At 34.3% G+C, this 25,063-nt stretch overlaps 1 protein-coding gene across 1 annotated transcript in view; it reads right to left on the bottom strand.

Annotated features, from left to right (window-relative positions):
- Positions 1-9,027: 9,027 nt before the first annotated feature.
- The window catches only part of LOC150083545 (coiled-coil domain-containing protein 6-like), a 126,962-nt gene continuing 110,926 nt past the window's right edge, over positions 9,028-25,063 (bottom strand). Inside the window, exons 6-8 of the mRNA XM_090377351.1 lie at positions 21,444-21,550; positions 19,592-19,746; positions 9,028-9,664 (exon numbers count right to left, since the gene is read on the bottom strand). Coding sequence (XP_090233477.1) covers positions 9,503-9,664; positions 19,592-19,746; positions 21,444-21,550 — 424 coding nt within the window. The 3' untranslated portion in view covers positions 9,028-9,502. The remainder of the gene's footprint in view (positions 9,665-19,591; positions 19,747-21,443; positions 21,551-25,063) is intronic.

Here is a 25,063-nt window from a genome sequence, read left to right on the forward strand (position 1 = left end):
CTAGTGTATGGATTAGCAGAGGGCAATGGATGAGCCGCTCAACGAATTTATGGAGAATGCTTCCCAGACAGACATGTACCGGGCCACTGTTTGTTTGCGCATGTACATCAAAATTTGTGCTATTATGGGTCATTTAGAGGTAACAGGAGTAATGCGGGCAGACCACATTCGACGCGAACTCCCACCATGGAAGAAAGTGTTGAATGCCATTCAGAATAATCCTACCAGCACACGTGCTGTTGCCTCTGCCTTAGGAGTGTCACAATGCAGTGTACAGCGTGTCTGGCACGACGATTCCTTACACCCCTTTCATCTCCAAAGGGTTCAGTTACTGCTCCCCCAAGATCATCCTGCATGTGTGGCTTTTGTGCAGTGGTTTCTCCAAGAAAGTGTTCAACAAGACTTGAATTTTCCAGCCTATGTTTTGTTCACGGATGAGGCTTATTCAATCAGCACAATGCTCATGTGTGGGCTCACGACAACCCACACAGTGTGCGCCCCCATGCGGCACAACATCGCTTCGCAATAAATGTGTGGGCAGGTATGGTTGGTGACTGCTTAGTCGTCCCATACCTGTTACCATCCCGCATGAACTCTGCTAAATATCGGATCTTTCTTGAACAAGTTCTACTAGGGTTACTTGATGATGTTCCAGCAAATGTGAGATGCAACATTTGGTTTCAACATGACGGGGTACCTGCCCATTATGGAAGGTGTGTTCGTGACCATTTGAACAGGCGTTTTGGGCGTTGATGGACCCCACGCTCACCTGATTTATCGAGCCTTGATTTCTTTCTGAGGGGGCCCTCAAATCTATCGTGTATGAATCGCCTGTGGAGATGGAAATGGATCTCGTGGCGAGATTCGTCTGCGCTGCTGCTACTGTCAAAGAAACTCCAGGCGTGTTCCACCGTGTCCGCCAATCCATGATGCGTTGGTGTCATGCATGCATTGCGTCTCATGGTGGAACCTTTGAGCATCTGTTGTAACATCATGAAATGCATCCATCTCGTACTCCATTGTTAATATTATGTTAAATAAATGTTTGCCACTTATAACTGTCTTGTGTCATTTCTGCTTCTTGTGCCTCTGCTACTACTTTCCTGTGACGTTTCTGGTTATGAGTTCCAATGCGATTCACATTCCTTTAGATGCTACCTACCTCCCCTAAACGTTTGTACCAATATTTTTGAGACACCCTGTATATTAGCTGCTACTTAAATAGCTAATGATTAAATTGACTAAAAGTAGCTAACTGTCAAATCACAAATCCAGAATGGTGGTCAGTTACACCAGCCATTTCTAAATCATATTGTGATGATATTTCTCCAGAAGCATTATTCCAGGTCTTCTGTACACATTTCATATTTATTGTAAATCATTTACTATAAATCATGCCACAAATGAAAAGTCTGATCCTTAACCAAATTTTGTAAATATCAGTGGCAGACGCAAAGTGATATATTTGTGCTCATTTGGTAAAATTCATATTTCTCATTCATTGTTTCACTAAATAAGATATGTTAAATTTAAGCTTTTACTATGTATTACAGTTGTTAACTTTTATATATTTTTTAAATTTGTAAACAAGTGAATGAATGAATTTATGCTTGGCTATTAAGTTTCTGGGGAGCCAACACATGGCAATAAATTGTGCCAAGCACAATTTGTTGCCATCACAGATATCCTTGGTGTTTGAATTTGTCAGAGTAACCGGATGCAAATACAGAGTGATGGATTTAGAAAACAAAGGTGAGGGGGAAATGGAAGAGATCATATATCTGGATTTAAACTTGTGGTCCTAAGCTATAACATGTATGAGGACCTTCTCTCTTACAGTTCACCTGTGACATTATTAAAAAAGGGATTTTTTAAGATGGAGCGAGGTCCCTTGTAATGTGAAGCCCTAAACTATAGCTTGTTTAGCTTATGTGTAAATCCAGCCCTGATCTGGAAGCAGATATCAGGAGGGTAGGAGATGGAAAAAGCAAATGGTGAGGAATCAACGAAAGGATGTCCATGCTCTGTTCCTTTTCAATGTTGGGGGAGACTCGAAAATTTTAATTTAGTCCTTCTCTGGTGTTTTTCTAATACCTAATCTAATGTTTACTCGCCAACCTCCCATTTCAGTAAGAGGTGTTATCAGGGCTCAGGTGTTATCCCAAAGGGGCTTAAAAATCTACAACCCTCAATAACTGAACCAAAACCTATGTTATTTAAGATTTTAGGTTGAAGATGCAGCCTCCTGAATTACCAGCTTTCCTCTAACAGATGCCAAAGTCTGGCATGTACCGATGGCATAAGATGACCAATGGTGGTCATCTTATGCCAGTCCTGTAGCAGACATCTTTCATATTATCAATCTATCAGTAAGCTAGTTTACTTCCAAAGGAAGGGACTCAACTTAAGAAAAAGCCTTATACCCCTCCCCTCCTTCGTGCAGATCTTTAATGCTGATTTTAAATCAGCTGCTTTAAAATTGATGATATGATATTCTAATCCTTTGGAGTCACAGCAAATATATTTTTATATAATTTTCAGTCTCATCTGTGAGATGCCATTGAATACTAACAACTATTTCTCTATAAATGATTATGATTAAAATTTCAATAAATTTAAAGGCCAGGTTCTGTGAAGGAGAATGCAGAACAAAGAACTATGGCACATTAAGCCACAGTTCTTGATTTGCACCAAACTCAGCAACATACCTTCAAGCAATATTGTAGCCTTTCAGATTCTCAAAATGCCACACAAAGAAAATAAGTCCATCCTCTTTCTTGTTCTTATTAGGAATACTAACAATATGGCTTTCAATATGTTGCCAATTTGGAGACATTAGAAGCACACTTTATTTCTGCTAAAACCACCCTATTTCAATAAAAGGACGCATTATTGGTGGGGTGGGGACTAAAAATCTGCACCCTGATATAAGTGAAATAAGAACTTCGGTACATTAAACGACAACAAAACAACAGGCTATATAAAAATACAGTTCATACAAAGATTCACAAAGACCAGTTTGCCCTCCCAACTCCAAGAATTCAATCAAGCACCCAACAGACATCACTTTAAAAAAAACTATCACAGGAGCAAGGTACATTTTCAGGGAAACAGGAAATTGAAGCAACACTAAACCCCTCCCCTTAACAACAAAAATCAGAGATGCTACAGGGTTACCTATCAATGTAAGAGGACCTATACATACAAGTAATACATGGAATTCAATAGCACAGGTTCTATGAAGAAGAATTCAGAACCAAGGACTGTGGCATATTAAGCCATAGTTCTTAATTCAAACCAAAATCAGCAACATGCCTACAGCAGCATGTTAGAGAAGCAACAAGAGGAAGTAATACTGTTGAGTTGATCATAAGCAGTGATTCTGCATGAATCTGCAGGTAACACCCAGGACCTACTGGGTGGCAGAAATCGAGGTGTACTAATGTTATCAAGAGAAAATTCTAAACAGGAAGCATTCAGGTTAAGTAATCAAAGAAGCTACTAACCTTTTCATATCAATGAAGAAACGCTGTTCAAGGCTTACACCTAAATGGATGTCAGATGAACTAATGACAAATGTGGCAGAGAAGAAAAGTGCATGGGATGCATATAAATTACCAGGTGATCGACTCCTATGGTAGATATAAATTAGTCTGTAATCAAGTCACAAAAGGAGGCTAGGTAAGCTAAGGCAGATTATTAGATGTCTCTGGTGAAGAAAGCCAAAAAAAATGCAGCAATGACTTCTATGCTTACATTGACAGTAAAAGGAAGGAGTTGAATCACATTGGGCTGCTTGATGTCTATGAATTAACTGTTGACGACCCTGTTCAGGATGCTGACAAATCGAATAGATATTTTGCATCTACATTCACATTTGAGGAATTCTTTTGGGAGGGAATGTCAGAAGTTTATCAAACTCCAATGGAGAGCTAAATGACTTTGTGATACTGAAAGGAAATTGGAAGAGAAATTGTTAAAGCTGAACATAAAAAAGGCACCTGGAATCTATCCAATGATATTAAGGGAGGCAGCAAAGGAGGTGAACAAACTCTTAGCCATAATTATGAGAGCATCCTTGGATTCAGGCGAAATTTATATGGACTGGAGATGTGCAAAAAAAAAAAAAAGGGGGAGGGGATCAAAAGGTGACATGAGTAGGTACAGACTTGTCAGTTTAACATCTGTTACAGGGGAAATAATGGAGTTACTGGTTAAAGAAGTAATGCAGGACCATCCAGACAGGAATGCAATTATACTGCAGTCACGGCATAGATTGGTTAAGGGGCAGTCTTGTCTAACCAATATGATAGGTTACTATGATGCAGTGACCAAGGAACCGGATGCAAAAAATAATTCTGATATCATATTCAGCCACTCCCTGACTTACATAAATTTTTGCCAGCTGGTGCAAATTTAAAAAAAATCGTGGAAACATTCTATTTTGAAATTAGTGAGGCATCTTGACTAGTAATGTTTCCAATACTGCTACCACCAGTGGTCAGCAACATCAGCAGCTGTAGTTCCATGCCCTTAGACCCTGATCAACGCTATGCCAGCATTATTATGCTGTCTGCCTTGTGCTTCTCATATTATTTTTGATTATAAGGTGTTTGTACTGGCACTTGTCTTAATCTTTTTATTGTACATTTAACAGTTTTGTAATTTTTCCTGTGCGTGAGATAAAAAAATCGAATAAATAATTCGATTTACATGTTCATCAAACATTTATTTTTTGCTTCAATCAAATTCAGCACACATAGTTGCGAGTGCTGCATAAGCATTTAGGGAAATTCCAACTTGCATAAAATTCAACTTGTGTAAAGTTCCGTGGAACGCAACCCTTACGTAAGCCGGAGAGTGGCTGTACTTGGATTTCAGGAAGGCTTTTGATACTGTTGCACATAAAAGATTGCTGTATAAACTGGAGCAATGGGGCATTACAGGTAAGTTACTGCTATGGATAAAGGGATGGTTAAGTTATCAATGGGCTAATGTTATCAGTAGAGTTCCCCAGGGTTCAGTGCTGGGCTCATTGTTGTTTTCAGTATTTATTAATGATATTGTTGAAGGTATATCAGGCTTAATGCCAAAGTTTGCAGATGACAGAAAGGTTAGCAGCATGGTTAACAACAGTAATGACGGAATGCTACTGGAACAAGATTTAGAAAAATTAGGTAGATGGGCTCAGAAATGGCAGTTGAAGTTTAACATGGACAAATGCAAGGTACTGCACATGGGTAGCAGTAATCTCAGAACAGTAGAAAATGAAAAAGACACGGGGGGTAATTGTGCAGTTGGAAATGAAATTCTTTGAGCAGTGTAGACATGCTGTCAGGACAGCTCTTGGGATTTTTCAATGATATACAGAAACTTCGATTGTAGGGATAAGGCGATGATCATGCCTTTGTATAAAGCCATGGTTAGGCTGCATCTAAAATATTGTATACAGGTCTGGAGGCCTGACTTTAAGAAGGATGTAGATCTGCTGGAATGGGTGACAGAAGGGCAACCAGATTGGTGAAGGGAACAAAAAGGGTGTTCTTACCTAGAAAGGCGTTAATTCTGTAAATTGCAGCATCTGGAGACAAGACACCTGTGGGGTGATCTGATTGAGATGTTTAAGGCCTTGAAGGGATTGAGTAAGCTGAATGTGAATGGCATTCTTCCTCTTGCTGAGACAACATATGAGGGTCATAAATTTAAGTTGAGGAAGGATGGTTGCAGGATAGATGTGTAGAAGTTTGCCTTCAGCCAGCGTGTGGTTGATTGTTGGAACAGGCCTCCATCAGTTGTTGTGGAAGTGAATGGTTTGAATAAATTCAAGGAAGAACTAGACAAATTCTTGGAGGGTAAGGGCACGCGCGTGCGTGTCTTTTTTGGCCGATGCTATATAAGCTTGCCTTCTTGCATCATTTGCCACTACTACTATCACTAGCAGCTTCAACCAATATTGTGGCCTCTTACAGATTCCTATAATGCCACGCTTTAACTAAAAGCTCCCAGGATTCTGGCAACAACAAATTGCCAGAGAGACTGCATTGAACTGAAGCTGCAAATATTCTTTCCAACCTCTTTGTCATCAATAAGAACTGGGGAACCAGTGTTCTCTCTATTTCTCTTCTCACCTCCAAGATTCTTAGTCTCTTCCACTTCCTCACCCCATAATTGCATCCAGTTATCCTAATGCCAAAGATAATGAACATTGCTCCCCCACCACACACAAGTGATCCCAGCATTTGCAGGTGAAGGAATGGTGCAATTTTCCAGCTCTGCAACCACGACATTTCCCACCCCATTAATTATCCATTCAATCCTCTACAGTGAATCTCAAGTTCAAACAATAACCAATCCCCTTACAGCACTGCTATGTCCTACTCTAGTTCTTCCTAGATGAATTTATGAACCTCTACAATTCTGTAAATAACTATACATAATTTATACTTCAGATGTCTTTTTTTTTTAACCACTCTAGTCAAACTAGATAATTGTAAATATCAAAATGAACTGTTTTGCTACTGAAGAAGTCTGTAGAAAATTGTGCTATTTTAGCCCCCACGGTAGTCACATATTTCCAAGAGGAAACAATTGTGTATAAAGTAAGTAAAATACCACAAAAAAATCCTTATTTCAGTGATCCAAGACCAAGTAAATATAGAGAGCAGAAAGCCCAAAATAATTCCACTGATGAATGATGTAATATGCTTGGGGGGGGGGAAGGATTGCATTCCAGAATGATCTTTTATACTCATCTTTCAAGGCACCACTTACATTAAAACAGCTTTTTAATTCAAAACAGCAATTTTGTCTAATTTACCAAGGACTTGAAATATATAGCCTTAAAAATGACCCCCAGTTGTTATTACTATTCTTTACAAGGAATTTTTGTAAATCAACTGTGAATAAGTTTCACAGGGCACTTACTTGATTAAATAAAAACAATGTAATCCTTTTGGAACTATATGTAGAATCATCACTAGAGGAGAGTAACTCCTTGAATATAGTTTAAAAAAAACTTTTTTGATTAAAAAGTGGTTAACTACCTGCTGTATATTATATATATATATATATATATATATATATATATATGTATAAAAAAGGCAAAAGATCACAGTACATATTCACTGAGTCAAATTTCCAAATACAGATTCTCAAAACTATCTGCAAATTATCTGGTATAACATTTGCAATAGATAAGAGAATGGATATTACATAATATATGTGCATTTATTACAAACACTTTCAAGAGACGCTGCTCTAGAAGTATAATGACAATGAAATATTCTGTTATATCATTTCAAGCTTTTTCTTTTGAAAATTTTGTCTGTTAGTTATATAATTCATATCAGCACCTTACATTTGTTAGAAGACTAATGTTCATAGAGACAAGATGAGTTTCTGAAGAACTACTATGTTTAGAATATAGTTCTAGTTACATGGTCAGATCAGCAGAGATGGAAGTAAAGAATTTGTCTATCATCAATTTTTCAATTGCATTTTAAGCAACTAGCATCTAAAATATACAAGTCCATTTATCACAGATGTTACATACACCTTCTTTCTACATTTTGTTTTTAGCAAGTGAGGTAATTATAATACATGATTCCCTTCCGTGATAAACCAAGACAATATTAAGTGATGGCTTCAGAATTGAAAGCTGTATGTAAAGGATGCACAAACTTATGTAAAAGATAAAAATTTTACATAAAAAAAGTTAACCGGCTGCTGCATGATAAGATTCATTACTCATGACATCTGAAATTACATTTACATAACTAGAAAACTATTCCATTTTGAAAAGCTTAAACAAAACACATTACACTGTGTAATAAATCTGATACAAGAATTTCAAGATACTTATAGAAATAAAAAAGAGAATAATTCAGACTTATGATTAAAATGACAATGAAAGTTATTAATTACAGATAAATTCCACAAAGGATAAAAATTAAGACTAACTATTAATTCAGAAGTGCATTAAAACTGAAGTGTTTGAAATGTATAAATTAACTGACACTGAGTTTGATTTGTTTCAATGGTGGTGGGAAGAGAGGAACTGAAAGCATTAGAATAAATGGGTTTCAACTTGTACACCAAACATAAAACTTCTTTTCAAGGGAAAAAAAAAAAAAATGAACATAAGTCTTCACACTCTCAATGTACAAATAGTTCAACCTCACTCAATACAATATACACAAAAAGGTAATTTATAATTATATAAAAATCTTTGCACAATGACTGTAGAAATTTTGAATATTCTAAAGTTTCAGGAATGAACTTAAACTGATCTACTAAAAAAAAAAAAAAAAAAAAAAAAATTCAAATGTTTTATTTTCACTTTTAGGATGATGTTCATTAACCCTTTATCTTTCACATACACACCAATATATCATAGATTCACATAACCAGAATGGAAGGAGTGAGGTAAATAATCATTTAGAAACAGGTGGCTAACTATAAGCACCTCCAGAGCAAGCTATGTGAATCCAAACTATCTTTTAATAAAAACAAAACTTCATCAACACAGAAAACCTGCTCTTACAGCTCATAAAATTACACACCAGGGAAATGTATTTAAACAGTGAAGGAAAATTAACAATTACAGTGTGTTCCCAGTTTGCTACACACACAGACATACAGGATAATGATATTAATGAGCACAGCATCTTCATTAATTTTAAATGGTTACCTGTATAAAAACTTTCCTTTTCTTTCTCACTCAAAGGTAAAAAAAAAGGAAAAATAAAAAGACAAAACAACCTTGCTGATATTATACATATTCCTTTTAGGAATAAACTGTCACAATATCCTGTGACCATCATCCATAATTTTTCAATGATCGTCCATAATATTGTGTACATATACAACAATCACAGCATCAATACTACAACAAGAAATAAAAGAACAATTAGCACAGTTCACAACAATGAAAGAAAAAGTTTTTAAAAAAAGTAACTAACATAGCTAACTTCTGAATCTGAGAGAAAAAAAAAATAATAATAATAAAAAAAAAAATTAGCCCCGTTTTTGACTGCAATTGCCTTTTTTTGAATAAAGTCCAAAATCTTGATATAGAGATATTGGTCAATAAAAATGAAATAGTTTTAAATTATTATTTATTTACTTTTAATATTTTGAATGGTTACAGAATCTTGAGATAACTGGATAAGTTAAGGAACAGATTATCCCCTATCTTGAAAGCATACTTTATTATTATTATTATTTTATTTTTTTTGATGCATGCCATTCACAACATATGAAGCAAGGCACAACCCATATTAAATGACTCTCAAAGATCAGCAGAGTCAATAACAACCCTTAGCAACACACTTGAAGTTTAAAACAAGAGTTAGGAATTACCCTACTGCCAACTGTTTGGCCACTGATCAATGGCACTTTAACAGCTAGGGTCTGCAACTTCACCTAATGGCAAGCTGAAGTACTGGCTGCCAAGTTATAAAACTGGACTTTAAATGTTACCTCACACATTGGTACCAAGAGTTTAGCTTCTGTCTCCAGGAAGGTGACCCATATGTCCAAGTGGATGCCCACCAGGTCCCATTGAAGAATGGGGACCAGGATGGGGAATTGGTGGTGGAGCTGCAGGCTTCACAAACTTTTCTTGGGATGCCGGTTTTGGTTTCCCTGGAATTGGTATTGCTCCCTGTAGAGTAATATAGAAAATTATAACTATTAATTGGAGAGCAAAAAAAGCCCTTTAAAAAATTAAGTGGCGAAATTCTAATCCATCCACAGTTACATTTTTCCTTATTTGGGAAGAAGGATACGAAACTATTGAGACTTCCAATTATATGTGACTAATTCAAATCAATGCAAAATCCTACTTCTATTTGTGCAAGAATTTCTATATAAAGGGACTGAGTTACAAATTACCAGTAAGGAGTTGCTTTGCACAGTGAAATTCGACAATGTTAACATTCATGCATAGGGCCAAAGCACTACTATCGCAGCAACCTCTGCAATGTGCATGTATCAATTGGATTTTGTCCACTCTACCTCTCACAATTAGTGTTTTCATTTCCTTAAATTTGGTAACACAGTAGAAACTGTGATATACTGTGCCTAGTTATAATGAGAGTATGATCACGTCCCCCAAGAGGGACTATTAAAAAAAAAAAAAAAAAAAAAAAAAAATGGAGCTTGCTTCTACTGGTAAATAAAGTTTGCTTCTACTGGTAACATGTTCACCCTGGTTCATTTTACTCAACAAGAGGTTGAGTAAAATGAACCAGGAAAATTTGCTGTCTTGTCATTGAGAAAAGAACCAGGGTGAACATGTTACCAGTAGAAGCAAACTTATACCTCACAGAGCAGGACCAGCTACTGAAATGGTTTCCAAAGGGTGGACCACCGAGGTATTGTTTTCTTTTCTGTGGTATATTCTCTCAATTACAGAATTAAATATTTCTGAGACTTGGCATTCGCCTATATGATGATTTCCAGGAATACCTTAGTCACGTAACTCAAGGGGTACCTGCCAGGAGGGGGGTAAAAACCTGGTTAAATTTTATTTTTGGCTATAATGTACTGTGCTTACAATGTGGATGTTAAAGTTGTCTTATGACACCTATATCACATCACGGTTGAATTGTAATTCCTTACAGGACTCTTAGCATCACTAAATCTCAACTCAATCCTTTTGTCTACTAATAACACCATCAATGCTAGGGCTGCAATAATATTTACTAAAAAAAATTACATTCTACCCAAAATTTATGATATGGTTATATATATAACTTTACTATAAGGACAAATATAATTATGCCTTAAAGACTACTGCTAGGGTTATATTTGGAAAGTCTATATTCTGTGACCTGAGTACCAAAATACTCTAAATATTCAAAACAAAATCATAAAAAAATAAGAAAGAAACAAAGAAAAACTAACCCCAGCAGTGCAAATGCATGATTCCCCACCAAAGGAGGCATATGTTCACACCTACCAAACACCAAAGGAAGAGTGCCACTTCTATTGTGAAACTCTTCAAAATGATCACATTTCATTGACTTCTACCCAGCCAAAGATTAATAGGTGTCCCTATATAATCTAAATATAAAACGAAAAACAATGAACAAAACTCACTAACACATAACAACTGTCAACTTTTAACTTTCAAAGTTTACAGCTGTTCCAAAAAAGCAGTTCTTCCAAAAAAAAAAAAAAAAACAGGAGGAAAACCAGAAATTTTTTTGGAGAAAGGAGGCTTTTTTGGAAGTCCACAGTACACTAGAAATTAATATAAAATGTATTTTGTCAGTGAAATTTAAAACACAGCCACAGGATTGTTACCTAACATTTTTCTGTCTGTGGATTTCTGCTTGGATTGTCTCAACACATCAACTGATTAAAACTGCTTCAAGAAAGATACTGTAGCAGACTTTGCACACCTTTAGAAATGCTGAGTCAAAGTGTTGTTTATAACAATGGCATTGCTGTTCAGACTTAGCTTGTCAAGAGCATTTCAAAACTGTGCAAGAAAGAGAAGATCCAATTGTTTTTTTTTTCACCTGGTTGAATATTTTCTGACACTTGACACTACTATGAGGAATAGTAGGTTCTCATACTGAAATTGACAGAATTGATCTGCAAAATATCTATTTCTTTATCTTTAATGATAATAAAAAATACTGAAAACTTTTTTCCCCCCCTTTTTGGTTAAAAAAAAAGCTCTTTCTTCCAAATATTATTGGATGATGAATTGGTTCTCCAAATATGATTGTATTTAAGTTAAACAACAGTTAACTTAATATGTCTGATAACCCAGTCTTGCAACTTGCTTTTTATAAATTCTGTTTGGAACAAGCAGACTTGAATGCCACAAGGGAACATGCTTTGGTCTCAGGAATCCACAACAAAAAGTCACTGGCTGCCAAACAAAATCTGCAATTTACCATAATTATTTTAAAGTCAAACAGCTTTTGCCATGAGTGCTATGTATGTATTAAATATTTGAAGTTGTTAAACTTCATTGGACTGCACATTGGATAATACCAGCACATAAATCATTTTGATGGTACAATGTGTAAATGTGTACTAAGCTTTTATTTTTTGTTTTATTTATTATTATTTATTTTTTTTGCAAGTAAATAAAGTAAGTAAAGCTTTATGGTGTCAACCTGTTTTGACATTCAACACAGTGTTTATGCACTTGTCTCTCATTGGTCTTTTGTAACTGTAACTGACAGAGGAGGATGGCATTTTGGCTTGTGCAAGGGATGTTCATTTAATTTGCAGACTGGTGCAAGATCTTATCTTAATTGTCATTATCTGAATCTTTTGTGGATTTCTCCTCCTTGAAATACTCTCCCTTGAACTCTACACACTCTCGCCACCGATTTGTACCCATGCAATAAATGCTTCTTGCAAGCGAGTTTTCAAAAGACTGAAGTGCTTCCGTTATGGCTCTGTGAGTGTTGTTGTTAGACACGAAAGGCTTGCCTTTCAGAACTTTCTTCAGATATGGAAACAAGATGAAATCACACGAGGCTAAGTCCAGTGAATAAAGGGGATGTAGCAGAACCTTGGCACCTATGGCAGTGATCACTGGCAGCACAATATTAGCCCTATGGGGGACTGGCATTGTCTTGATGGAGAAACCACTTCACACCGGAAAGTTCTTGATTTTTTTTTCATGAATGGCACAGAAAGGTTTGACTATGATAACCTCATGGCAATCTTCCTTATCCATAGTTGTTCCACGATGCGGAAAATGTGTAACGAGAATTCCTTTTATGTCAAAAAACACAAGAACCATTTGTTTATCAGCCGAACAAGATGCTCGAAATTTCTTAGTTCTTGGTGAATCAGAATGCTTCCACTCACTCGATTGTTGTTTTGTCTCTGGACCATAGTGAAAAATCCAAGTTTCATCACATGTTGCTATTTGATTCAAGAACTCTTGGCCATGTTTCAAAATGATTGAGCATTTCTTTGCACAAGTCTACTCTTTGCTGTTTTTGTTCTGGATTCAAACTGTGTGGAATCTAGCAGGCACAAATTCATGACATTTTCAGGTGATCTTTCACAATATTGTGAGCACTACCATATGAAATGAACATTCTCACAGCTAATTCATGAAGTGTTATTTGCCTGTCTTCAACCAAGATTTTCCAGGGCTTTTGCAATTTACTCAGGAGTTGTTGAAGAGGAAGGCTGACCAAGTCTTGGGTCATCTGCAAAAGGCTCATGGCCTTCACTAAATTGCTTGTGGCATTTAAATATGGCCGTCCTACCAAGTCACTCAATACCATACATTTCATTCATCTCTTTAACTGTTTCAATGCATTTAAGCCTCATCTGACAAAATAATGAATCACATATTGCTGTTTAATCTGTAATATCTGACATGATACTTGCTTCAAAATGATCGTCAATGACACGTGGCTAAAAAAAAAAAAAAAAAAAAAAAACTTTTCGCACAACACTAGCTCGACTAGTACTGGCACGCGCACACAATCTGCTCAGTAGTGCAGTAACAATTATGGAAAGTTTGCGTGGTAAACATAAAATCTTTCATCAGTCCACGAATTAAATGATCATCCCTCATATTTCTCACTCTATTGGCATTAGAATTCAGGAGTTGGAATGCACTTTTTTTTTTTTGAAAATAAGTCTAATTATATTAGTGTTTTAATAAATTTAAGTTCTCTTTTATTAATCTTTTCTGCTTTCTAAATTGAAGACAAATATCATCTTTGCATAGTGAAAATGAAAACATGCAGAATAAAGTTTGCCCCCCCCCCCTTTTTAATGGCTAACTGAACAATTATGGCAAACTATTTTTCATAATTTTGTTAACAAAATTAAGAAAAAAAAATTCAGATTATAAAGCAGTTTCACTATTTTTTGTGAAGAGAACAAGATGGCAAAAAATTATCTTTTTGCAAAAACACATCTCCATTGTAAACAAAGAGTAGCAGCTATGCATAATGTCATGGTCACTGCACTTAACCAGGCAGTTTTGCATTTTCACATCTGGTGATGAGTGTTGCAATGTTTCTTTCTTATTTTTAAGATTTTATTTCATTTTTAATATTATAGTACCTTGGTGCTCAGGTAGCAGAATCATATCTTGTCAAGTATAGCCCTACTGTAGCACTAATTTGCCCCATCAGTTTCATTATAATCAATTTTATACACTAGTCTCAAAGACAACTACACTTGTCTTTATAATAAAGTTACTTTTTGATATGGAATACGAGTCTGTTGCATTTTCTTTAGTTTCCTCCTTGATTTCTATATTTCCTCTCTTCTACTCTTTTCTCTTTATTCTGAATGCTCATTACTACCCCTTGTTTTCTTCATTATGTTTTAAGTTATTCTATCATTTGGTTTTCTCTAATGATTTTCACAACTGATTAATTCATTTATGTTAATTCTATTTATTACAATTTAATGTTAATTTGCCGCTTTGACATTCAAATTTGATTTTGTCTAGAAGAAGAAAATACAGTAGAGCCAGTGGAAGCAGTAATTAAAATAAATTTAATAAGTTTTCAATACAACGAAGAAGCTTTTGGGGTAACAAAAGCTGCTACTTTTTTTATTATTTTATTTGATTTTGTCTGTTACATTCATTTAACTATACAGGCTTGGCACATGCTATATCATTGAGCTTAGTTTATTTTTCATTTTGTATGCAGATCATATAGGGACACCCAGTGACCTTTCTCTGAATAGTGATCAAGGAATGAAATAATTCTTTTGGAGTTCACAAGTGCTGGAGTTTCCTGAGGAGGTGGTGGTGTTAGTGGGTTCCTTGTTTTCATTTTTTAATTTAATTTATTGCAAAATTGGAACTCTTCTTGGTAGATGTCAGCATGCACCTCTTTGGGTGAGGAGTTGTGTGTTTGCACTGCTGGAGCTTTGGTTCTTTCTTATTTTTATGATTTTTGTTTTATTTTGAATATTGAGATATCTTGGTACTCCGGTTGCAGAATCACACTTTAATTGTAGAATCAATTTTCATCATTAATTTTGTAGTGTTCATTTTTATTGGTCATAGTTGTTCATGATCACAATTTGCAATTAGTTGCTTCCAGTGGATATCATCTTCTCCCCCCCCCCACCAATAGGTTTGCACTAACTCAAAAAACATTGCATATCAAAAACTCCGAACTCAAGGGAAAACCTGTACACGAGAGTGAAAAATTATGCACCAATATTGTTTTCAACACTATGTAAATTCAAAATAAAGCAGAATGTGCTAGTAGCAAGCCCAAAGCAAACTGAAGTTTCCATAAACAAATGATGACTTCCAACCTTATCATAATAGTAATGGCAGCACACACATGGAAGGGGAGGGAAAAAAAAAAAAAAAAAAATTGTCACTTGCTAACAACTTTACCCAAGAAATAAAGAATTTACATGTGGGGAAGACGGTTGAGATTCAGATGATAAACAATCATGGTGCATGTCATTTTTTATAACCTTCCATTAGACTTGAGCACAGAGGTGAATGAACAAAAACTTCCTCCAAAAGGTTTTTGAATGAGTGAACTCTGAAATATGAAACTAGTGCCAGAAGCTATAAAAAGTCTACTGACAAAACAAAACAAAGAAACAAAAAAAAAAAAAATAAATAAATAAAAAATATAATTTTATTGGTTAAGATGTGCTTATTATAGTGAAATATAGATGACTAATATCTAAATTTAGTTCAGAGGTATACAGCCCATTCCAACACTTCTCTTGTAAGTTTTCTTCAGTCAATAATGAATTAGTGATGAGATCAGAATACTTTTAATTACATTCCAAAAAAAAGTAACAAAAAATAATATTTAAACTATAAAGAAGGATCACTATATACAGTATGCGATTCCATGGGTCAACAAAAGTCCAATACAACGAAGTGTTCCTTTGTCAGTTATCTGGGACCGGCATACAATGCCTTTTAATGAATGCATTATAAAAATTACATATAAAGTTCAATCCCAGCTGTGAACAACGTCATTACACGCAGAACTTTGTTGCTATTAATGCAAATTTCAAATTGTCCTTGAAAGGTGGAGAGGTTACTAACAAAGTGCTCTGACAAAGTTTTAGCTTCTGCTTAGGATTTTTGTTCAAACAACAGCAGGATGGATTTCTACCTCAACACACATATGAAAGAGTTGATGCATGATATGTTGCTCTATGGATAAAAATAATTTCTGATAAATACTGAGAGCAACTACCTTTTTATGTTATTTGGTTTTTAGAAGCATTAGCAACTAAGGCCATATTGTTCTGGGGATATGCAGTGGTCATTCCCTGACCTTTCTGCATCCTCCGTATTTGGTGGTCACGGTCTTGAACCCCGGTCTAATCAAGAAGCGTGTGTTACGCACTGCTGCTCCTGCCCACCTGGCTACGGAGGCGCCTACCTTTTTATCTGTGTTCAAACAGCATACAAATGATTTAACATGTGCTAACTTTCGAAAATTTCTTAAGTCTATATAGGCCAGTACCAAAAAATAGTTTTGTACATAGAAAACGTTTTCCAATTTGCAAAGGTTTCTGGATGGAACTAAAATTATCAACATCTAATGTATCTCTCACACTTCTTTTAGCCAACTTCCATCTGAATAATCAGCTTGTCTTATTCTACATATTTCTCTTTAACACATTAAATGCCACGAGCCAATGAATTTGTGTGACTGTCTGTCTCTATCTCTCTCTCTCTCTCTTTTTTTTTTTTTTTTAAGCATTAGGCCACATGATGGGTAATAGTATAATTATATTTTTAGGGAAAAAATTGGAAGCTTCTAACAATTTTTACTGGCATTATGGTAATCAATGCATTAATCCTTTCACAAGCACATATGTATATATATGTTTTTCGTGTGAAGGGCCCAAAGGAGTATAAACATATACAAACAGTACATCTTGAAGGTTGTTTCAAAGCAGTCTCAACAAATTATCTGCATATATACAGACTGTTTTGAAACTCCACAGCAGTGTTTCTCAACCCTTTCATTGTTCTGGTCACAATTACTATTACTCTTTTAAAGAGGCTAAAATTTTGTGGCACACTACAATCATTATTATACTCTCTCTCTCACACACACACTATAAATACATATAAAAATTATAATACATATCTATATATACATGGCTGATGCTGTATAAGCTTGCTTTCTTGCATCATGTGCCTCTACTAATGCCAATATTCCCAAACTGGAAGTTACTTCTGTTGGGTATATTTAATAATACACTTATTATTTGTTTTAAATGCGTTTAATGTCTTTTTTGAACATACACGAATCGCATGAAATTTAAAAGGAAAAAAAAAAAAAAAAATATATATATATATATATATATATATATATATCCATTCAGTTTTTAGTTTTTTATTGTATAATTTGCTATAATAACGGTTTATCTTGCTATAATAGTTAATTTATTTGCCTTATTCATTATATATATTTATATATATATATATATAAAAATTAACATAATTATATAAAAACAAAAAAGCATACAATTTTAACATTTTAATCAGCGAGACAGTTGAGTTTGATGGTAGTTTTTTAATACAGGGATTTATTGTGGACTGGCTTACTCTCAGCTTCTCTTCTACTGACTAGTCTCTCTCTCTCTTTTTTTGTTTAATCTCGTTTAAAGTGGAAAACCCTGTTTCACACAAGTAGGAAGTGGAAAATGGCAATAAAATTCTAATTGCTTTTTCCGAAATTCATGGAAATTCATTTTAAATTCTGATCCAAAATTTGCTAATATTAGTTATTAAAGTGAATTTCCAGCGACTGGTCACTACAGATCTCAGCCAACCCTTCTTCCTCCCGCAAATTAAGTTCTAACTCTGGAAGGTTTCTTGTTGCAAATGAGTCTCTTACCCACAAATATTTTTTGGTATCAAGGGATGAGAAATAATGCTCAATTTTCATCTTTAATAGCAGCTGTAATGTTTCGTTTTTATTACAATAATTATTTTAGTATAATGTGTTTTGGCAGTCAAGGGAAACATTTCTAATTTTTTTTTAATTACCAATTTTTTCCATATACTCAACTTTTCTTTAAAGGTGAGCAACTTGTCAGTAGAAGTGAGTAAATTTTCCTCTGAGCCTTGCATACTGATATTTAATCTATTCAGCTATGCAAATAAATTTGCTAGAAAAGCTAATTTACAGTACCAAATTTCATCGCTTAAATAATCACAAAATTCTAACTGCTCCAGTGAAAAAAATATGAGAATTTCCTCACGGAACTCTTATATATGCATAAGTACATTTCCTTTCGATAGCTAACGAACCTCAGTAGGCATTTTTAAAGAAAAATGAACAGACTCCATTCCTCACATAATTTTCCAAAAATACATATTAACTATTTTAACCGCTCGATCAAGTACAAGTTTTAAATCGGGTATGACTGTCTTCGCTACTAGAACTTCTCTGTGTATAAAACAGTGTGTTGTAATAGTATTTGAATTGTGTCTCCTGTCATTGCGGGAGCACCATCGGTACAAATGCCAACATACGACAGGGTTGTTGGCATTTGTACCGGCGTTGTACCACAGGGTTGTGCTGCCATCTATTAACATACCACACTTTCGTAAATAATTATTCATTACTTTGAAAATATCTTTGCTGGTTGTAATTTCAATGAGTTCTTTACAAAAAAAAAAAAAAAAAAAAAAGAGATTAATAATTGTGCTGTTTTCAATAAACCTGACAAATGCTATTAATTGGGCTTTCCCACTAATACCTGTAGAATTATCTACTTGAAAGGCAAACAGTTGCCAAAATTATTAATATGTCAAACAACTTGTTCTTCAAAATCATCAGCATTTCTTTTATACGCCTGCTAATTGTGCTGTTCGAAAGTGGTACTGTCATTTTTTTCCAAGCTTAATCTCCCAAAATACTTTTCACAATTACCCAACATGCTGGTAAAATCAAACTTTTTTTTTTTAGTCGCATTTTCCGCAGCACACAGGTTAAGAAACACTGCTCTATAGGGTTGTGCTGCCATCTGTTAATTGTATTTACAAGTAACAATAACCATTTTTATATTTACAACAGTTTCAAGAATTGTCACAGGAAGGCATATTCTTTCAACATGATGATTCAAGGTGACATGGGCTTACATAAGCCAAAATTTGGAAAAATTGTTGTAATTCAGATCTGTATGATGAAACTGTATCATATATAACACATATAAATAAAAAGGACAAGTCTGGCATCAGGCAAAAAAAAAAAAAATCTCTTTTTTTAAATTCTTTTAAATGAAATTTTCAATTTTTAAATTTCCAAGTTCCTTGAGAGAGAGAGAAAGGGGAAAAAAAAAAAAAAAACCTCAAGGAAGTGCTAAGCAATTTTATACATTTTTTTTCTTCCTTTTCACCATTTCAATTAAAAAAAAAAAAAAAAATCATAAAATTTTAAAAACATCTCCCTTCCCCAATTTGCCAAATGGCATGCGTAGAGTAGAATGAAAAATAAACAAAACCACATTAAACTAGTTCTCAATAATAGTGGGGTGATCAAAAAATGTTATTAGCATATTTGGCATCTTTCATTTGATTTAATTACTAAAAATTAAAACTAAAAAATAAAACACTGAAAATACGTACTGAAGGATGAGTGCCTAGTACTGGGACTAAAGGTGGAGAAGGACTTGGCATATGGCCAGGAGCTGCCAGATAAAACAGAGGCTGGTTACAGTGAGGACAGCGACCTAAAGGACTTGGTGGGTTGAATGCTTCTCGAGCATTTCCAAGGCTCAAACCTATATAGAGAACACATTTTATGATCACATAACTATGCATTTCTTCAAAGTGCAACTGAAGTTTTTACACGACCTATGCTACTTAAGTAACTGATTTGGCTAAAGTATCACATATATAGCTATACTGCAATATCTAAACATAGAATAATGTGACCATGTCCATTTCATACAATTTAACACAACAGTGCAAACTACAGTATATCCTTGCTAATTCAAACTGAGTACAAGTAAGTACAGTGAATCACCGCTTTTCGATATTAATCCATTCCAGAGACACCATTGTATTGTGAAAATATCGTAATGTGAACCCAATAACACATTGTTTTTTGGTAATTTGTTCCAAGACCTCAGAAGTTGAAATTTCTGCTATGTAACTAAGCTATTTACCTCTCTGAAAGACAATTTTTATAATGGAAATTGTACATATTGATTAAAGCACAACACAAAAAATCACTTTAACTAATGCTACTGTTGGCTGAGAGAAAGGAACATGTGGATGGTCAGAGACAATCATAAAGTCTGTAGTTGAAAATGGTAATAACACATTAATTGCCATCTCGCAGCTAGCAGGGTATTCTTTCCTTATTGCCAACCAAAATGTGTCGAACTGCGCTTCACAATGTTTTAATCGTAATGTTCTGTCTGCCTCCAAATCTGTTAGTTCCTCTTGTACATTCATCGGAAGAGATTTTGCATCAGCAACAAATGGATCACAAGTCCAGTAGAAATAGTCGTACTTCTGCTGCAAGTTATCTAAATGTTCTTTAATGAAGTCCATCACCACTTTATTACCAGCAGCAAGTGTCCATACAGTTGGGAACATCTCGAATGACCCATTTGCAATGCATTGTAATCCACAAATCCAGCTTATTCTGAAAGCCTTGAATCTATCTTATCCATACTCATAAAAAGAGTTTTGTTCTTGCCTTGCATTTTTCAGTTCAGCTCACTGAAATGAACGAAAATATCAGAAAGATATGCCAACTAAGTTGGCATATCTTTCCGAAAAAAGATGGGGGATGTTTTGCGAATCCTTATACTTTTAAGGAACAGAACGTATGTATCTAATTTTAACAAGTGGCATCTTATTTCACTCAGCACAGTGACATAATGAGAAATCTTGGAAGGACAAACAGACAATAACTTCAGAAAGCAAGTGTTGGATACTCATGCAAAAAATAATTTACTGTCCCACAGGTACAAGATTGTTTCAGTAAAAATGGCGCATTGTGAAATATAACAATGAGTAGCATTATAAACATATATAAAAACTATAATTGGGAGTAAATAATGTACAGTTAATTTCTTACAATAGGTAAAAGTTCTCAGTTGTCAATTTCTAATCATAATAGGTATAGTATTATTTATAGGTATACAGTTTCATCAAAGTTTGTGGCACACCTGTCATCTTGTAATGGCTCACTGTTCTATATTACTGTTTATAAACACAACAGTACATTTTTTTTTTATTTTTTTTGGCATCCTTTTGAGATTTTAAAAAAATTGTCAAGTGTACTTGTTTTATGGATCCTTCTTTTCAGATTTATTCTAATGTAGTGTTTAATAATTACACTTGATTTTTTCCTGGTATTTTGTCATTTACAACAGTTTCCAGATTTAATTCTTTATATATTTTAAGAATAGTTTATTTTGCAACAAAAAATTTTTTCAAAGTGGTTTTTTTTGTTTTTTTTTACCTGGACTCAATGGCCTTGATGAATTTGGAGATGGATTAGGAGGAACTGGACTGGAACCTGTTCTTGGTCGAACAGATTGACCATGAGATGTCATTTCATTAAAGTGACTAAAAGAACAATAAAATTCATTAATACACACTTTTTATTCCTGAAACTTACTAGTAAAAAAAGATGACCAGTAATTTAACAGACACAAAAAATAAATTTTCTGACACTAATAATATAAAATTAAAACAAATTATTCACTAAAAACATTTACAATTCTAATAAATAATCCATGCAACCAGCATTTCTGACATTGCAGTTAAAGGCCATTTTACCATTATAATGCAGGTACAGTAGAGCGTCAGTTATCTGCAATAACCGACGTCAGATCTCTTCCGGATAGCCAAATTTTCTGGATAATTAAACCAGAAAATTTTCTAGATAATTTTCCTAGTAAAATTAATTAAATAAGAATAATTAAATTTAAAAACAATTATAAACCAATCTCGGAAAACAGAAACACCCATCCAGGCATTTTTATACAAAACATGAAAATTAGAAAGATTTTTACACGCTCTGTTTTTTTAGACTTACCGATAATGAGCACGGACAATTTTCACACACACACACACACACAGCAATTGTAACTCGCTCTTTTCTCATCTTAAAACTTAGTGCAGGCAGTTCTCTTTTAGTGGCTAGGGTTTTTCTCAGTAATGCTTTCCATAAGAAGCCCATCTCATCAACATTATAAACGTTTTCTTTCTCATAATCTGCTATAACTGAAGCAAACTTAGTTTTCAAAGGACACTGCTGCCGATTCATCTGCTGAAAGTTTCTTGCCTTGAATATCTAGTTCACGTATACTATATCTCAGTTTAAAGGTGCTTGCCTTAAAATCTTCATCACCTATTAATTTTTGATTAAAATCCAATGCTTTTTCACACAACATTGAGCCAAACATTGGTTCACCTAAACTTCGCTCTGGAAAAAAAAAAAAAAAGTGAGTGCACTCTCTAAAGCAGCATTTTCAGGTTTCAACATAATCTTTTTTCTGCCAGATCTTCCTTCACTATCCATAATCGACAGAAATTCTGTTATAGCATTAGAATTTTTCTTGGTGTCGTAAATTGTTGAAGTCTCCACAATAACTCTTTGGAGAGAGATTTCCTAAATTTTCATAGGCCGATATTATTCTTATCAAATCTGAAATCCACTCATGGTTTCCGAGAAAACCTAGTAGTATCTGTGATATTTTTCTATTCTGAAGAGAATTCTAGAGGTCACAACCATAAAACAATAAAAACAATTTGCAGTTTTCAGTTTATTGGGCTTTTTGTTTGTACAATCTGTTATAAACAGGTAGTAAACCCAATCTTTCGCTTATTATAATCAAAATTCAATTTTCAAACGTGATCACTATAACTGGAGCTTACTGTACTACCATTAATTAAAAAAAGAAGAAAGATTGGCCTTTCAAATTATTCCAGATAACCGATGTTCTGCTGTAATACAGTTGGGAAAAAAGAAAGGTCTCCATTTTAGCTGAACAGATGAATTTATTAATTTAAAATTTTGACAAATTTTACCTAGCCTAATGTATCTGAAGCGCCTTTATTTTCTTCTTCAAAGGCAGAAATAAATTTTATCTTTAATCTGTTAACTATATTTGGAACTAAAATAACATATAATAAAATAAAACTGAATACACAATCACTACATGTTTAGGAACAAATGAATTAATTTATCAAAATGGGTCATCAGTGAGGACTGTATATATATTTCATTTTAATTTTTCATATCTCAAATGTAGCTAACAGTTTAAAGTTTAACTGTTAACCACATTCCCTTTGCTGATACAAAGAGCTGTCTTTAATTTTCAAACTGATAACTATTTCCTTAGTTACTTATATTAGAGGGGGTTCATAAAGTCACTAAGTGACGTACTCCTATAAAGCTTTAATTTAAAATGTAATTCTTTGGGGTTAAAAAGAAAAGATATTTGAAAAATATATTTATCGTACAAACCTTTACAAAAAGTGTTCAAAATGTTGCTCGATATGCATACAAACAGGCATCCACTTGCTCTTTCATAGTTGCCTGTCTCTAATGTTTTGAATAAGTAATGTTTCCCCAATAGAGAAGTCTACTGACACTTATTTTCAGTGGGTACCACCACACAGACAACTGTTTGAGAACTGGCCAATCCCTTATCTGAGGGTTGTAGTTATCCCAAAGCAAAAGAAGTTATACAACCTAGTTGTGAGTTATTTACACAGTTAGAGATGGTTTATATTTAGGCTACTGAAATGCTTAGGCTGCAAGCCTCAAACCGCAGAATAATTTCCATGGTTTGAGGCTTACTTCACTACCCAAAAAAACTTAAGTTTTTTTATGGTTGCAAAGTCTCAAGATGAGATTTCTGCACAGAGATCTGGAAGTGGTATTTAAGGTTTAAAAAGTTTAAATGATTTTTTTTTCCCCCCCATAGGTGACACAAGCTAGAGGCTGTGCTTATCTCAAGGACAGTTGCGGACTAGACATGAAAATTTTCTTTTAACCAAAGGTTTATTAATTGTTGAAACAACTTATTACGAAACCTTGTAGAATTAGAGTGCTAATGTACAAAGGTCATTCAAATGAAAGCTGCAAAAGTTATTTCACATATAACAAGGAAACAATAGCCATCATTGTTCCAATCATGTTTAACATACTTCCTCTACTGCTGCATTAATACTTGAATTCATCAAGAGAAGTTTTGTGGTTGATGTTGAAACCATTTATAACACACTACCACCTTGACTTCCACATCCAATGAGAAGTGACATTCTCTTTGTGCATCTTTCAGTGGTCAAAAAAAAAAAAAAAAAGATAAAACCATGGCACTACGTCTGATGAATACAGAAAAAGGATCTTGGATGGGGTAATACTTCAAACTTCAGCTCCTGTATTTGATTCAGTGTAGAACAGGCAGCATAATGACAAGTATTATGCTGCAGGCACACACCTGAAGACACCAATGAACCATTAAACAACTTTATGGATCGTGTGATGTATTCCTCTTCCACTTATACACTTTTCGAAACAAATAATTTTTGTTATCTACATTTGTATTTGTTTTTTTTTTACATTTAATAATTAAATACAAAACCAATTATTACGCAATACTTATAACATTTCTATTAATATGGTTCTAATAATATTGCTACATTTTGAGGAAACATGAGAAAGAAATAGAGAAAAATTGAATATTATTAAAAACAGATATCTTCAAAAAGTCAACATGAAACTATATTTTGTGACATGCTAGTTTTAAACTTGGGGGATGCATAACAATTGAATGCTGCCTACATGGCTGTGGGCTGCAACAACATGAAGGAGGGGGCCACACATGTCCCATGGGTTGGACACCCTTGCTCTAAAATTATTTCAAGGATGAAGGATCATGGATGTCTGACTTAAAATGGTAGTTTGTCTAATTCCTGTTTAGAATGAACAGTCAATGAAGATATGCTGTGCTGTGAGTTGCATATTACAGTTTGAACAATTTAGGGGTTCAGATCTTATAAGCTTGATTTCTTTTCTGCCTGAATGCATAATAAACTGTAAGAGATGAAAGTGCAGGTTAGATTTGG

Source organism: Mastigoproctus giganteus, chromosome 7 (genome assembly GCF_048544385.1).
Source record: "Mastigoproctus giganteus isolate SK-2022 chromosome 7, ASM4854438v1, whole genome shotgun sequence".
NCBI classification, from domain to species: Eukaryota; Metazoa; Arthropoda; class Arachnida; order Uropygi; family Thelyphonidae; genus Mastigoproctus; species Mastigoproctus giganteus.